At 44.1% G+C, this 18,025-nt stretch overlaps 1 protein-coding gene across 1 annotated transcript in view; it reads right to left on the bottom strand.

Moving 5' to 3' along the window:
* Window positions 1-231: 231 nt before the first annotated feature.
* Window positions 232-18,025, bottom strand: part of MVB12A (multivesicular body subunit 12A) — a 49,899-nt gene continuing 32,105 nt past the window's right edge. The window contains exon 10 of the mRNA XM_077478904.1: window positions 232-4,103. Coding sequence (XP_077335030.1) covers window positions 4,059-4,103 — 45 coding nt within the window. The 3' untranslated portion in view covers window positions 232-4,058. The remainder of the gene's footprint in view (window positions 4,104-18,025) is intronic.

Genomic DNA, 18,025 nt, shown 5'->3' with positions numbered 1-18,025 from the left:
CTATTCCTACTAACCACAAGTGCTATTTTTTTTTTTTTACTCCCACTAACCACCGAGCCTGAGACATTGTTTATTCCCACTCACATTACAAATTTTATTTTCCCCCTTGCCACAGTTTGGCCCCCTTAAAGTATGAAGGGCAGCAAACTGGCTCTTTGTTTAAAAAGTTTGGAAACTCCCTGTGCTAGAAAGTAGATTGTAAATAAAAACACTGCATAAAACACTGGCATATTTGATTAAACATTAACTTTATTGAACATTTCTATGTCAGACATTTGTGAATACAATCAAGAACACAACAGGAACCAGGATTTACATGATGGGTCATCTCTGAGTCAACATTAGTAGTCGAGGATGCTGGTTAACACCTGTATACTTACGGTTCTGGCCTTCTGATTGGAAAAGAAAATGAAGGCATTGTTGGGGGATATATTGTCATCACTGAGAGGTAAAAAATACCTGTAAGGTCTCGTTCAGATATCAAGCTGCAGGAATGAGCGTTCCTGAATGCAATTTACAAGGGGTTAGCACTTCTGGATTTTGCATTCTACACTCAAACTACAGCACTACCAACCTGGATTTTGCATGTTCTCCAGGTATTCCAGGTTTCCTCCCACACTCCAAAAACATGCTGGTGGGTTTATTGGCTCCTGTCTAATTTGTCCCTAGTATATGTGAGTTACGGACCTTAGATTATAAGCTCCTTGAGGGCAGAGGCTGATGTCAAAAAAAAAAAAATATATATATATATATATATATATATATATATATATATATATATATATATATATATATCTTCTTAAATTGACGGCGCTATACAAGTACCTGAAAAAAATTAAATAAATAAAAAATTCACTTCAATGGGCTTCTCTATGTGCGTTTGTCTCCCAAATGAATTTCCTGCTCCTTTTTGTGCAACAATCTTGCAGAATCGCACCACGTTTGGGGTGCTTTTAAGAATAATGGCACCCAAATGTACATTGCAAGTTTTTGATGCAATTCCAAATCGTCTAACGTGAACAACTGTTAGGCGATATACACATTACTTTGCAAGCATGCGTTTACAGCGGAACTAAACCCTGCCATCATTTCAGTCAAGGAAGCTGTCATCTTGTCTTCTGTTTGATCTGCAGTTGCTATGATGCTGCACATGTGATAAGTTATGACACCAGCCATTTGATGGTTTGACAGTTTGGTTGAGAACACAAGCGAATGTGACAACATTCCCAAAATGCCCAGGAACGTAACTATTTTTTTGAAACTGTTAAATGGATGTGTTTAGTTCCACTTTACCATGAAAACATATCTGGGTTTACATTTAAAGCTCTTTTTAAGTTCTTATGACCCTACTCCTGCTCCATCAAGTAATTCCATGATGATCCCTCCCTATACAGAGGTCTATAACCTGCACATTGTTATCTTTCCTCTGCGTTTCAGTTTAAAACTAGAAAAAGGCACAAAAACATGTAAAATTTACATAAAACATATGACAATTTACCAATAATACACATTTACATGCCTTATTGCAATATGAGCGTTAAACACAGACTAACAGGAATAACTATTACATAGGAAAGACACCTTGTGACTCTTGTAACAAAAAAGTATTGTATAAGTGGGAATTTTGGGACAAGATTATATGACAGTTCTAAAGATGTCCAAGAGGATCTTGTGATTTTTTTTCTCTATACGCTTATCAGTACAGTTGTTCTGAGGAGCACATCAGCCACGTTGACTGCGTCTTCTTTTCTGAAATGTGTCCTATTAATTTTAATGAATTTTATAGTTCAAGAGCGAGGCTGAGGACAATATATGCTGAATTGCTGCAAGCAAAAACCAGTGACAATATAGAGGGGCGTCTAGAGAAGAAAAAAAAGCCGCCAGAAAAAATCTTAGGTTAGCCTTCAACACAGCATGGCTGAAAAATGAAAAAAAATAATATAAAAAAAAGCAAGGATTGAGTTTTTGGGGAGTGACCATTTTTTACATACACGATTAAAGAGATAGCCATACAGATTGAGGTAGAGAGTTCCAGAGGATGGGAGAGGCTCTGCAGATGTTCTAAATGTAAGCATAAGATATGGAGACAAGGAAGCTAGAGAGCAAAGGGTCTTCTTGTTTGAGAAATTTAAACTCCGTTGTTCATCAAGCACAGGTTCACCAGATGAGAGGAGAGTCTTTAAGAATTGCCTAAAGGCAATCACCTCAAAAAGTGGGGGTAACAAATGACAATGACAGGAAAGAGTTATGAAAATATCCCTCTCCACTATACCACCTTGGTTTTACATGGTCACCTTTTGCATATTCAGGGAGAAGTAAGGGTGCCTTTGCAATGGGCCTCCTTGAACCCCCGAAGGCCACTCTTTCAGGTATTTGTATAGTTATAAGGGGAAAGAACTCAGATAACCCACCTCATCCAAAGTAGTATAACAATATCAAAATCTCAAGAAACCCGTGGTAATCACAGAAGAGAATTTTAAAGGTGAGTGGGCCCTCAGAAATAGGTCACGATAAAAATCAAAACATTTTAATTCCATAGAAATCTTAAAACAAATAGGGGATATACCTTCCCCCGTACCTAAAAAAAAAAAAAAAGAGAAGACATACATTGGAGCATAATTCCATATAAGACATCAACCCATCAATATAAGGTAATATGTAAATTGCAACACGTTTTGCCTGAATAAGGCTTTTTGTTTTTTGTTCTGTAGAATGAAGACAAATACTATAGAAATTATATAACCGGGTGTAGGATAGAGAAAAAACACAGAAAGATGGAACCTTACATAATTTAATTTACATAGTATTTGCTTTGACTCTATAGAACAAAAAAGCCTATCCCCAAAAGTAGCCCTTTTCGGGCAAAACACGTTGTATTGTTGATTTAAATATTTCCTTATATTGATAGGTTGATGTCTCGTATGGAATGATGCCCTAATGTATGTCTTGTTTTTAAGTACAGGGGAGGTATATCTCCTATTTGTTTTAAGATTTCTATGGAATATAAAGGATTGATTTTTTTAAGTTGTTTGTGACATTTTTCTGACCACCCACCTTTAAAATCAAGTTCCATGATTATCACAGGCTTCCCGAAATTTTAATGTTGGTCTTTCACATATCTCCTACCTCCATTCCAGCAGATGAGAATACCCGGAGCTTCTGAGTATGGGGGAGCATGTGATCTCTTCCTATTTACTCTGTTGTAGTCTAGCAGCCAATAACTAGGCCTGAGCACTGTCACATGACCAGGGCAGTAAGAAGTTGCCATTTTGCTCTGCATGGGCATGATGGCAGTGTGTCTTTAAAGGAGAAGTCCAGCCTGAGCTTTTTAGGCTGGGCTTCTCCTATGAGTCACAGAAGTGCAATTCGTTTTGCACTCCTGTGCCCCATTTTCAGCAGAGAGCGGTCTGAAGTCTGCTCTCCAATGACAGCACTGTAATCAGTCGAGGCAGCGCTTCATCCCGACTTAGGAAGTCTGGATCCGCCAGCTGCCTGGCCCGATGCCAGTCTCAGCCTCTCAGCACTCCCCATCCCTCCACAGCTCAGCGCTCCACTGAGTGCGGAGGAGCAGAGCAGTAGAGATGCTGACTGACAGTTAATAGCTCTCCGCTTGGGGAGGTGAGAGAACTGAGCCATCGGTGATGTTCAGTGGCTCGGTTCTCAGTGCAAAGGCGATGGGGGACAGATGGAGTATTGGTCCAATGCTGCATCCACCTAGGCAAGTATGAATCTAAAAAAAAAAAATCACCATACTTCTCTTTTAAACATCTATTCTTCTAAAAAGCCCCCCCCCCCCCCCAAAAAAAAATCTGACAAACATTACAAAAGCCTCTTTATGTATGGTCAACTATAAAGCCTGTGTGGATTTATGGAGCAGTCAAAGGCCAGAAAACTGCACTAAAAACTTTGCACATCATGGAAATAGGACACATCTCAAGGTTGTTGAGTAGATATAAGATGGCGCATGCACTACAGAGCAACTGCATTGAAAGAATGTGACTAAATATCTATTGTTTGCTGTCTGGATACTAGAGGGTCCACCAATATCAGTTTATTCGTCATCTAGTGCATGCGGTACGCTCAACCACAAATCCATAGTTGTACTGTAAGACAAAAGCAACATATTGGATGTTAGAAGTTCACTCTGTTATAAGGTATGTAAGGATCATTTTGCAACCTTGGTTTTACAGTACAAAACACTGAATACTTATCTAGTGCATTTGTCATTGTATTTGCCTGGTCATTTCCATATTAATTTGGTTATAAACAATCAGCATGAAAGTAGAACTAAATCCCACTGTCACAAACATTGAGCAGGCAGCCTTTTTATTGCAGAAGGGACATGCAATGATAAAATACACCTACCGGTCTGCTCACAGTCCTCTCTGGTGTGCAAATTGAGCTGTGCATGCGCAGCACATCTTATATCTAGTATGGTCCCTGTGTGTTGGGATGACTGCACATGAGCAGGAAAGATATCATACTGTGCTGGCCAATAAATTCAGCTAAAGACACTAATAAGGCACAGGTACCATTGAAGTAAAAGTAAGTTGGAGCCGTTTAGAGTGTGAGCAGCAGTACATTTTAGGCTGCAGTGACCTTCAGCAGGGGGTGGTGTGTTGTGCTTTTTACAGCATAATACAGCTTCCTTTTTCTTTTTCAGGAACTTTATTTGACATGTATAAAGTGACTCTTCATACATATTATCGCACAGCAGCACATTGCATTACAGTACCGCGCACCGACTGTGTTGTAGTGAGAACAGGAAACAAAAAAACTATTGATTTCTATGTGCTCTAGCTGATTTAGGATGAACAGGCCCTAATTGGACACTTCCAAGGAATATAATGTGAATGGAAGGAGTGGAATTTGCTTGAGAACTGAATCTTCCTGGAGTAGTTCAAAAAGTACATTACAAGTGGATAAAAAAATAATTCACGGAAAGAAAAAAAACGCTCCAAAGCATTTAAAAGTCACATTTTTTCTGCTGTGGCTGGAAAGTGCACAGCGTGATGCTAATATTTAGGATACTTTGACGAATCACTGTAATGCCACGTACACACGATCGGATTGTCCGGTAGACCAGAGTCCGCTGGACAATCCGCCTGTGTGTGGGCTCCGGCTGACTTTTTCTTCCCAAAAGTCCGGTGGACTTAGAAAGAAGTTTTGACTCAAAATTGTCCGCTGGACTCGGCAGTCCGGTGGACAATTCTCCAGTCTGTGTGTTAATTCGCCGGACTTTTGAAAGGAACGGACTTGCCCACACATGGAGAAAAGACCGTTCATTTTGAACGTGGCTCCAGGTAGACAGAACTAGCGAAGAAGGTCAATGTTGCCGCCTCCATCGGCGAGATTGACACCTCACTAGCCCCGTCGCCTGGTATGGATTTAAAGGGGAGGCCTTACGCTGAAAAAACGGCGTGGGGCTCCCCCCAAAGTCCATAACAGACCCTTATCAGTCCACGCAGCCTGGCCGGTCAGGAAACGGGACGGGGATGAGCGAGCGCCCCCCCTCCTGAGCTGTACCAGGCCGCATGCCCTCAACATGGGGGGTGCTTTGGGGAAGGGGGGTCCTGCGGTCCTCCCACCCCAAAGCACCTTGTCCCTATGTTGATGGGGACAAGGGCCTCTTCCCGACAACCCTGGCCATTGGTTGTCAGGGTCTGCAGGCGGGGGGCTTATCAGAACCCGGGAGCCCCTTTAATAAGGGGGCCCCAGATTCCGGCCCCCCACCCTATGTGAATGAGTATGGGGTACAATGTACCCCTACCCATTCACCTGGGGAAAAAAAGTGTAAATAAAAAAAAAAACACAACACAGGTTTTTAAAATACTTTATTAGACAGCTCCGGTGGTCTTCCATCTTGATGGGGTCTTCTTGCCGGACTCCTCTGCTATCTTCTGCTAGCTCTTTTACTAGCGGAGGAGCCCGGCTTTCTCCTTCGTCGCCGCCGCCGTCCGGGGGTCTTCTTCCGACTTCGGGGGTCTTGTCCCGCTCTTCGATTCTTTTTGCCGGGCCTCCGCTTTCATCTTCCAGCTCTTTTACTAGCGTTGGCCCGGTCTTGTGTCGCCACCTTCTGCTTCTTTTCTTCTTCTTTCTTCTGATGTTGACACGACGCTGTCTCTGGCCATAATGCTGGGGCGCGTTGTGCGGCAACTTATATATGGACACGGGGCGGGGGTCACTGGGTGATGTCACATGGTGACCCCGCCCCTTTATGATGTCACAGCCCCGGAGGATGCTGGGACTGTGACATCATAAGGGACGGGGTCACCATGTGACCCCACCCCCTGTCCACACACATATAAGTCGCCGCACAACACATCCCCAGCATTACGGCCGGAGACAGCGCCGTGTCAACATCGGAAGAAGAAGAAGAGAAGGAGAAGAAGAAGCAAAAGGCGGCTGCGGCGACAGAAGATGGGGCCAACGCTAGTAAAAGTATTATAAATTCTGAGGGAAACCGCGCTACTTACGCACAGGTAGAGGGGAAAATGGGTGGAAAATTTTTTTTACGGATAGAAAATGTCCTTACAGTAAGGACTAGACAGGTTGCAGCCCCCCACCAAAGAAAACCCCCAAACAGGGTTTTCACAATATTATAACCTAAGAACCGGGGTATCTGGCGCTACCTATGATTAAGTAAAAATTAGATAAAGTATAGATTGGAGATACAAAGTGAGTATTTTTATAGTCCCTAACAATACCAGCAATCTCATAAAATGCGCTCTATATCAGATATCCTATTCCCACACTAATGGGAATATTAGCCTCTATCAGGGACAAGGTTCAATAATCCCAAAGACTGCTGGGAGCCAAAAGCTCTATGTGATTTAACCAATGTGAACCCCTATGCGACTTTAACAATAAAATCACATAAATAATCTTGGATGTGGCCTGGTCCGGAAATAATATGCACTTGTATCAGAAGGACCTAGACCTCAGCTTCCAAAAGGTGCTTATGTGCAAAAATATATAGAAATATGTGATATGGTGCTCACATGCAACTTATGTCAGAAATCGCATAGATGTTGGTGCATGTGAACTCATCCAGCTACAACTCACCCTCACGTATAAGCAAATCTACTCCTAAAGTGCAAATCTGTAACAGATTAAATCAAACATACAAAATGGGTGTGCCTCTATCCGAAGTGAATCAGAATTATAAAGTGCAAATTATTGTAAACATAGGCTCCAAATCTTCCTAGTGAAATACCCAACCACAAAAAATATATTGAGTAAGACTGAAAAATAAATAAAATGATTAAAAAAATAGAAAAAATAGTCAGAATCTAGAAAAAAACAACAAAAAAAAAAAAACAGAGCCTGAAAACAAGAAGAAAAAAAGCACAAAACAAACAGGCACCACACCCTAGATTGAGGTGTATATAGAAAAGACCTAGAAATCATAGGCCAAAAACCCTATCACAAAGTGTAAATGTATATTACAGATCAAAAGTCCATATATAAAAAAGAAAAAAAGGAAAAAAAAATAATAAAAAAAATCCAAAATATAAAAATGTATGGCTAAGTGTACCACACCACCCTTAAAAAATATATATAACCAGAAACCAAGAACCACAAACATTAAATTAATATATTAGATGTCCATTGTTGAACAATCTGCTATTGTGCAAGTCCAAAAATTATATTCATAAGGTGACTTTCATGCTGGCTGTATATCCTTCAAAGTGACTTCCGTGCTCGCCCACAAGGTTCCCCACTCACCAGAAAGATGCACCCCAGCTGGGGTAATTCGCCTTTAATCAGCCTTTTAAAATTCCGGCTCCTCGCCCATGTAATCCTTCACATCCAGACGGGGGTTCCATTTATCCCTCATAGGAAAAATATAAAGTCTCCATAGTGTAGTATGTACAGTGCCTTGCGAAAGTATTCGGCCCCCTTGAACTTTTCAACCTTTTGCCACATTTCAGGCTTCAAACATAAAGATATAAAAATTTAAATTTTTTGTGAAGAATCACCAACAAGTGGGACACAATTGTGAAGTGGAACGAAATCTATTGGATAATTTAAACTTTTTTAGCAAATAAAAAACTGAAAAAGTGGTGCGTGCAAAATTATTCGGCCCCCTTTACTTTCAGTGCTGCAAACTCACTCCAGAAGTTCAGCGAGGATCTCTGAATGATCCAATGTTGTCCTAAATGACTGATGGTGATAAATAGAATCCACCTGTGTGTAATCAAGTCTCTGTATAAATGCACCTGCTCTGTGATAGTCTCAGGGTTCTGTTGAAAGCGCAGAGAGCATCATGAAGACCAAGGAACACACCAGGCAGGTCTGTAATACTGTTGTGGAGAAGTTTAAAGCCAGATTTGGATACAAAAAGATTTCCCAAGCTTTAAACATCCCAAAGAGCACTGTGCAAGTGATCATTTTGAAATGGAAGGAGTATCAGACCACTGCAAATCTACCAAGACCTGGCCGTCCCTCTAAACTTTCAGCTCAGACAAGGAGAAGACTGATCAGAGATGCAGCCTAGAGGCCCATGATCACTCTGGATGAACTGCAGAGAACTACAGCTGAGGTGGGAGAGTCTGTCCATAGGACAACAATCAGTCGTACACTGCACAAATCTGGCCTTTATGGAAGAGTGGCAAGAAGAAAGCCATTTCTCAAAGATATCCATAAAAAGTCTCGTCTAAAGTTTGCCACAAGCCACCTGGGAGACACACCAAACATGTGGAAGAAGGTGCTCTGGTCAGATGAAACCAAAATCAAACTTTTTGCCCACAATGCAAAACAATATGTTTGGCATAAAAGCAACACAGCGCATCACCCTCAACACACCATCCCCACTGTCAAACATGGTGGTGGCAGCATCATGGTTTGGGCCTGCTTTTCTTCAGCAGGGACAGGGAAGATGGTTAAAATTGAGGGGAAGATGGATGCAGCCAAATACAGGACCATTCTGGATGAAAACCTGTTGGAGTCTGCAAAAGACCTGAAACTGGGACGGAGATTTATCTTCCAACAAGACAATGATCCCAAACATACAGCAAAATCTACAAAGGAATGGTTCACAAATAAACGTATCCAGGTGTTAGAATGGCCAAGTCAAAGTCCAGACCTGAATCCAATCGAGAATCTGTGAAAAGAGCTGAAAACTGCTGTTCACAAACGCTCTCCATCCAACCCCACTGAGCTCGAGCTGTTTTGCAAGGAAGAATGGGCAAGAATTTCAGTCTCTCGATGTGCAAAACTGATAGAGACCTACCCCAAGCGACTTGCAGCTGTAATCGCAGCAAAAGGTGGCTCTACAAAGTATTAACGCAAGGGGGCCGAATAATTTTGCACGCCCCACTTTTCATTTTTTTATTAGTTAAAAAAGTTTCAAAAATCCAATAGATTTCGTTCCACTTCACAATTGTGTCCCACTTGTTGGTGATTCTTCACAAAAAATAAAATTTTTATATCTTTATGTTTGAAGCCTGAAATGTGGCAAAAGGTTGAAAAGTTCAAGGGGGCCGAATACTTTCGCAAGGCACGGTATATATTTGAGAGAAGCACTAATGGTTTATTTAGGCAAAAAAACTGTTTATTTCCACAAAAATGTATAAAAATATAAAAAAATATATCAAAACAAGCTACGTATAGCATATATATGTATTTAAGAAAATATAGTCCAGGACTCCCACTTTCTAGAACATCCGTGGGTCAGTGACCATCAGAAAAATCAGAGAGCCCACAAGCAGATCAAGATATGAGCTGGGAAATATAGAAATACATTTTAACCATAAAAATGAAAAAGACCAAGTTAAGCCGCGTACACACGGGCGGACTGTATGGCCAACTTAGTCCGTCAGACAATCCGACGGACAGTCCGTCCTACTTTCGAATGAACGGACTTGACCACACACGGATGCACAAACAGTCCATCGAAAGCTTGCGCGATGACGTGTACAGCACGTACGACGGGACTAGAAATAGGAAGTCCAATACACAGCAATGCAACCTTTCGCCGTGTAAATCCTTTCTGAGCATGCGCCATACTTAGTCCGTCGAGCTAGCCTACTGAAGAGCGGATTGTCCGCTGAAACCAAAGTATGACGGACAGTATTTCGGAAATTCCGAAATACTTAGTCCGCCAGACTGCACGCTGAAAAAGTCCGCTGAAGCCCACACACAAGCGGACTGTCCGCTGAAATGTGTTTCGATGGACTAAGTTGGCCAGACAGTCCGCCCGTGTGTACGCGGCTTTAGACTTACCGGTAACTTGTTTTCCAGAAGTCTTTCAGGACAGCACCTGAGAGATAGCGACTCCTCCCTCCTCGTTAGGAAACACCTTCTTCCTACAGACTTTAAAGGGAGGCACCTCCCTACCACACCTCAGTTGTAGAAGAGAACCTCCGGCCCCGGCTGGAACACATAAACATATGTTAGTCACAGCGTAGCATAATACAATACCATGGGGCGGGATGTTGCTGTCCTGAAAGACTTCTGGAAAACAAGTTACCAGTAAGTCTAACTTGGTCTTTCCCAAGGTGTCTTTCAGGACAGCACCTGAGAGGATAACAGAGACTTACCCCTTAGGGCGGGACAACAGCTTGAAGGACCTTTCTGCCAAACGCCTGTTCGCTGGCCGAAATGAGGTCCAGTCTATAATGTTTCACAAATGTGTGAAAACTCGACCATGTCGCCGCCTTGCAGATCTGCTCAGGGGTGGCACCAGCTCTCTCTGCCCATGTAGACGCCAGAGCCCTGGTTGAGTGTGCACAAATTCCTGCTGGAGGGGATAATCCTGCCTGGGAATATGCCTCCGAGATAGATAATTTCAGCCATCTAGCTAAAGTGACTTTAGAAGCTTGGAAACCCTTTTTGCTTCCTGAGAAAAGTACAAACAGTGAATCTGAACGTCTGAAGGACTCCGTCCTTTCTAGATAACTCAACAGAGTCTTCCTGATGTCCAACATATGGAAAAAAAGAGTCTCCTTATCTCCTTTGGGGTTAACGCAAAAGGTTGGAAGTACTATGTCCTGTATACGGTTCTGAACTGAAGCTACCTTCGGTAAGAATTTTGCATCTGTTCTAAGAATAACTCTGTCAGAAAAAATGGATAGATACGGTTCTTTAACTGACAGAGCATTTAGCTCACTGATCCTGCATGCAGAGACAATGGCAATCAGAAAAATGGTCTTTAATGTGAGAAACCTAAGGGGCGCCTCCTCAAGGGGCTCAAAAGGACCCCTTGTTAGAGACTGTAGGACTACCGACAAATCCCATCTAGGAAAAACCTTAATAGGTGCTGGCCTAGACCTTTTAAGGGCTCTAAAGAATCTGATCACCAGCAGATCTGAGGCCACAGATCTTTCTAAGAACACTGTCAGAGCTGCTACCTGCACTTTCAGGGTACTAACTGCTAGTCCCTTGTCTGCTCCATCTTGTAAAAACTCCAAGATGGAGACAAGGCTCCCTGGCACCTGGGCGGCTGAAAAACACCATGTTTTATAACGCTTCCAAATCTTAGAATAAATGGCCCCTGTAACCCTTTTCCTACTTGCCAAAAGGGTTGAGATCAAACGGCTGGAAAACCCCTTGCCCCTAAGGAGCTGCCTTTCAGAAACCAGGCTGTGAGGGCCAAGCTGGCCACTCCTGGATGGTTTACTGGGCCCTGCAACAACAGATCGTGTCTGAGGGGCAGATGCCAACAAGGCTTGATTGCCAGACCTAGAACTGTCGAAAACCAGGCCCTCTTTGGCCAAAAGGGCGTGATTAGAATAACTGGCACCTTTTCCTTCTGAATTTTCCTTAAAATTAACGGGATTAACTGAAATGGGGGGAAAGCGTAGCAAAGACGGAATTCCCATGGATATGCTAGCGCATCTGTGCCCAGCGACCCATCGCGACTGTCCAGGGAAAAGAACTGGGGAACCTGGGCGTTCTCCTTTGAGGCGAACAGGTCCACCTCTGATAGCCCCCATTTCCCGGCAATCATTGCCAATACCTCCGGGTTTAGAGACCATTCCGCTTCCCGAATAGCGTTTCTGCTTAGGAAGTCCGCTAACCTGTTTAGATCCCCTTTTAGGTGGACTGCTGATAGAGATAACAAATGTTTTTCCGCCCACCGAAGGATCTCCATGGCCAGTACTTGAAGCGACCTGCTTCTTGTACCCCCCTGCCTGTTTAAATAAGCCACCGCCGTGGCATTGTCTGTTAGGACCTGAACGTGATGAGACTGAAGCTCCTGGACAAACAATTCCAGAGCCAAGGCAATCGCCTTGAGCTCCCTCCAGTTTGAGGACCTTACTGCCTCCTCTTTGGCCCAGGATCCCTGAGTAAAACGTGTTCCTAGATGGGCTCCCCACCCCCAGGAACTGGCGTCGGTTGTTAGTCTTTTCTCGACTGGAAAAGCCCAGACTAACCCTTCTGACAAGACATCCTGTCTTTTCCACCACCATAGGGACCTTTTTACCTGGGTTGGCACCCTTACCTCTGCCTCTAGGGATGCCACTGTGTGATCCCAAGATTTTAGAAGAAAAGCCTGCAGACACCTGAAATGCATTCTTGCCCACTGGACTGCCGGCATTGTTGAGGTTAGAACCTCCAAAGCTGACATAACCAGTCTTACTGTCAGATTTTGGCTGGTCTGCAGTAAAGACACTGCACCGGAAATCCTGTCCTTTTTGTCTAAGGGAAGGAAAATTTTTTGATCCACCGAATTTATTAGATACCCTAAAAACCGAATCTCCTGGGATGGGTTTAGGGACGACTTTTGGAGATTCAAAATCCACCCCAGAGCCTCCAGATGGCTGCGAGCTTTGCCTAGATTGATCTGCAATTCCTCGCTGGATGGGGCGAAAAACAGCAAATCGTCTAAATAAGGAATAACTGCGATTCCCTGAAGTCGCAGCGAAGCTAAAGCTTCTGCCATTACTTTGGTAAAAATTCGGGGAGATGATGACAGACCGAAGGGTAAGGCCCTGAACTGGAGATGATGAGCCACACCCCCCAACCTCACCGCCAGCCTGAGGAACTTCTGAGACTGGGGAGAGATCGGAACATGTAGGTATGCATCCTTTAAATCCACTGACGCTATAAAACATCCTGGCGTCAACAGATTCCTGACTGAAAAAATTGAGTCCATCTTGAACTTTCTGTACCTGATGGACTCGTTTAACGGTTTTAGGTTGAGAATCAACCGAAATTTTCCTGTCTGTTTTTTTACTAAAAAAACATGGGAATAAAACCCCTCCTGCTGTTCTTGCAGGGGTACCTGTACCACTACACCCTGCTGCATCAGTTCCTCTAGAGAGGACTTCATGGCCAGGGCCCTTACCGAGTCCCTCGGGGTGCTTGTAATCAGGAACCTTTTTGGGGGGTTGTTAGCAAACTCGAGTGTGTAACCCTGCGCGAGAGTGGTCAGAACAAACTGATTTGAAGTTATCCCTGACCACTGCAGAAGAAATTCTTGTAGTCTTCCGCCCACCCGCAGAGACGAGTCATTGAGATTTTTCGGCCTGCGTAGGAGGACGGAAGAGAATTCCGCCTCTACCTTTCGGCTTCGGGGCGGACCAATTTTTCCTTCTCCCCTGCAATTTGCTGTCCTGATCCTGAGTTTTTTTAGGTCGAAAAAGACGTTTTGGTACCTGCTTTTTCTTTTTGACCGGGAAGGATCTCTTTTTATCGGCTGTCTAGTCAAGAATATTATCGAGGTCAGGGCCGAAGAGAAGGTCCCCTGAAAAGGGTAACCCACACAGCTTGTTCTTTGATGCCGAATCACCAGGCCAAGTTTTAAGCCATAAGGCTCTTCTTGCAGCAATAGTTAGAGCTGCTGACCTGGCTGACATCTTAATTGCCTCAGCTGAGGCATCTGCAATATAAGCAACTGGAAGGGTAGGAAAAGAATCTAAGATTTCCTGTTTGGGGGAATCTGCAGCTATATGTGACTTTAACTGGTTAATCCAGTATTCAAAATTTCTGGCTACACACGTTGTGGCTATTGCTGGTTTTAAATTGCTCATAACTGATTGCCATGATCTCTTGAGCAAAAGATCCACGCGTTTGTCCATCGGATCCTTCAAAACTCCCATGTCTTCAAAGGACAGATCCATGGACCTTGAGACCTGGGAGAAGGCGGCATCCAGTCTGGGCGCCTTGTTCCACACTGCTGCAGGGTCCTCCTCAAAAGGAAAAACGCCTTTTGTGGGCTTTGGAGAAAAAGGGCTTTTTCTCTGGATCCTGTCATTCTTTCCTAATGGCCTCAGAGATGACCGGATGAACTGGGAACGTTCGGCCCTTAGGCTCATCCAACCCAGCATACATGCGGTCATGGAGTGATAATTCCTTTCTCTCCTCACTTAAGCCAAGCGTAGCATGAATGGCTTTAAGGAGCACATCAACCTCTTCAAGGGACAGTTTGAATTTAGAGGGGGCTACCTCGGACTCCTCCAACTCCTCTTCCGAATCTTTAACGGAAAGAGCAGTGGACTGCTTTTCCCTATCTGAAGGGTCTTCAGGCAGAGATTCCAATACCGGGATAGAGAAAGACCCCTGGGAAGACTCTGAAGTGGAAGGCTGACTAGCAGCCGGGTTTACTAGTGAGTCACGAAAATTCTGAATCGTGGCGTATAGCTCCTTCTTTACAGAGGCAACCAGATCCTCGCATACAGAGGCTGATTCCTCTTTAACTAAAGAAGTAATGCAGGCACTGCATAGGGCTTTCTTCCAATTTTCTCCCAGCTTGGCCCTGCAAGAAGGACATCTCTTCTTTGGGTCAGAGCTCTTAGCCTATGAAGAAAAAGACAAAAAAGGGAAAAAAAACAGGGAACCCTTAGAGAGACCCAGTCTCAGCCTTGATAGGGATCACCACACAGGTGCACCGAGAAGAAACCAGTCAGCTTCTAGTGCCCAGACAGGCCCCTTGCCACCAGGGGGGAAAGAAAAAAAGAGAGAGACCAAAAGCCAGGAAATAGGAGAAAAAAAAGGCAGACTTTAACCGCTGCCTCCTACCTGGGCTTTGCTGGTGCCTGTGCCTGTCCCCACCGCTGCAGACGCTGAATCTTCCATAACAGGTGTGCAGAATTCCACTTGTGGCTACACACCGCCTCCGGACTCCCATAATGAATCTGCACCGGACCGGAAGCGGAAATAGGCACAGGCTCCTGTCCTCCCTCCTCCCCCTGCGTCCACGCCGGAAACGACGTTTCAGCCGACCCAGTGACCCGCTCTGTCATTTCCAGCACGACCGCCGGAAAAAAAAATTGGCGGCGGCACATGTGCGCCGCCGCGCCTACGGACGTGCGGGCCACCGAATCTTCGGCTCTCTCCGAGCACCAAGAGGGGGAAGAGGAGCCCGCTTGTTACCGCTGCCGAGGCCTGGGTAGGTCGGGAGGACAGCGGGTCCCTTAAGGAGGAAAAAAAGGGAAGGAAGCCTTGTCCCTCAGGAACACCCAAGAGATCTGACTCTCTCCCAAAAGATGTTCCCTCCGGGCCGGAGGAAACACAATAACTGAGGTGTGGTAGGGAGGTGCCTCCCTTTAAAGTCTGGAGGAAGAAGGTGTTTCCTAACGAGGAGGGAGGAGTCGCTATCTCAGGTGCTGTCCTGAAAGACGCCTTGGGAAAATAAAGATAAAAAAATATATAAAAATAAAAATCAAAAATGTAAAAAATAATAAAAGCTGCACAAATGGCTGTCCAACCCAAAGGGATCAGGATCAGTTCTTACTTATGGTCACACTTCACTATAGGAAAACTCAAATAGTTAATTTTGGTTAGTGAGCCTTCTTAGTTGTAGGTGACCTTTAAATTCCGGGACTATCCCGTGTGCAAACTGCAATTGTAGATTCCCCTAGGGTAGGGCCATGTATTTCGCCTTCATAGCATATGTTAAAATACTCCAGGGTTTGCTCAGTGGATGCGCTGCGTGCGTGTCAAGTGACGTAGTGTGCCTGGTTCCGTCGAACGCATTTCGTCATAGACGTCTTCAACGGCGGTCTGAAAGTACCGCCGCTGAAGACGTCTATGACGAAACACGTTCGACAGAACCACACACACGTCACTTCTGGGTCGGTTTGAATGGTGGAGCGCAGATGACACGCACGCAGCGCATCCACTGAGCGAACCCTGGAGTATTTTAACATATGCTATGAAGGCGTAATACATGGCCCTACCCTAGGGGAATCTACAATTGCAGTTTGCACACGGGATAGTCCCGGAATTTAAAGGTCACCTACAACTAAGAAGGCTCACTAACCAAAATTAACTATTTGAGTTTTCCTATAGTGAAGTGTGACCATAAGTAAGAACTGATCCTGATCCCTTTGGGTTGGACAGCCATTTGTGCAGCTTTTATTATTTTTACATTTTTGGATTTTTAATTTTTTTTTTAATATATTTTTTTATCTTTATTTTTTCATTTTTATGGTTAAAAATTTATTTCTATATTTCCCAACTCATATCTTGATCTGTTTGTGGGCTCTCTGATTTTTCTGATGGTCACTGACCCACGGATGTTATAGAAAGTGGGAGTCCTGGACTATATTTTCTTAAATACATATATATGCTATACGTAGCTTGTTTTGATATATTTTTTTATATTTTTATACATTTTTGTGGAAATAAACAGTTTGTTGCCTAAATAAACCATTAGTGCTTCTCTCAAGTATGAACATACTACACTATGGAGACTTTATATTTTTCCTATGAGGGATAAACGGAACCCCCGTCTGGATGTGAAGGATTACATGGGCGAGGAGCCGGAATTTTAAAAGGCTGATTAAAGGCGAATTACCCCAGCTGGGGTGCATCTTTCTGGTGAGTGGGGAACCTTGTGGGTGAGCACGGAAGTCACTTTGAAGGATATACAGCAAGCACAAAAGTCAGCTTATGAATATAATTTTTGGACTTGCACAACAGAAGATTGTTCAACAATGGACATTTAATATATTAATTTAATGTTTGTGGTTCTTGGTTTTTGGTTTTATATATATATATATATATATATATATATATATTTTTTTTTTTTAAGGGTGGTGTGGTACACTTAGCCATACATTTTTATATATTGGATTTTTTCAAATTTTTTTTTTTCCTTTTTTTCCCCATTTATATATGGACTTTTGATCTGTAATATACATTTACACTTTGTGATAGGGTTTTTGGCCTATGATTTCTAGGTCTTTTCTATATACACCTCAATCTAGGGTGTGGTGCCTGTTTGTTTTGTGCTTTTTTCTTCTTGTTTTCAGACTCTTTTTTTTTTTTTTCCTAGATTCTGACTATTTTCTATTTTTTACCGTATATACTCGAGTATAAGCCGAGATTTTCAGCCTCTTTTTTGAGGCTGAAAGTGCCCCCCTCGGCTTATACTCGAGTCATCGCCGTCTGACTGCTCGATCAGCGTATCGAGCAGACAGACGGCGGACATACTACAATTTGAAAGCCGCGCCTCCTTCTCCGCCTCCGCCTGTGATAGGCGGAACACTGAATTTCCCAGCAGCCTGTGTTCCGCCTATCACGGACATCGTCTCATCCTCGTCCGTAGTACGAGGATGAGACGATATCGGTGATAGGCGGAACACAGGCTGCTGGGAAATTCAGTGTTCCGCCTATCACAGGCGGAGGCGGAGGCGGGGCTTTTGAATTTTAGAATGGCCGCCGAGGCGATCCTGGCAAGGCACGGGACGGAGGCAAGGCAAGGCACGGCACGGGACGGGACGGAGGCAAGGCACGACACGACACGGGACGGAGGCAAGGAGGCAAGGCACGGCACGGGACGGAGGCAAGGAGGCAAGGCACGGCACGGGACGGAGGCAAGGAGGCAAGGCACGGGACGGAGGCTCGGGACACAGGTAGGCTGGACACACACACACACACACACACACACACACACACACACACACACACACACACACACACACACATGGACACACACACACAGGGATGGATGGATGGAGACACACACACACAGGGATGGATGGATGGATGGAGACACACACACACAGGGATGGATGGATGGATGGAGACACACACACACAGGGATGGATGGATGGATGGAGACACACACACA

This window comes from Lithobates pipiens, unplaced genomic scaffold (genome assembly GCF_037356315.1).
Source record: "Lithobates pipiens isolate NorthernLeopardFrog02 unplaced genomic scaffold, aLitPip1_a1.2 Scaffold_1, whole genome shotgun sequence".
Taxonomy (NCBI): domain Eukaryota; kingdom Metazoa; phylum Chordata; class Amphibia; order Anura; family Ranidae; genus Lithobates; species Lithobates pipiens.
Note: the sequence above shows the minus strand (reverse complement) of the source record. Positions and strands in the feature narration are given on the sequence as shown.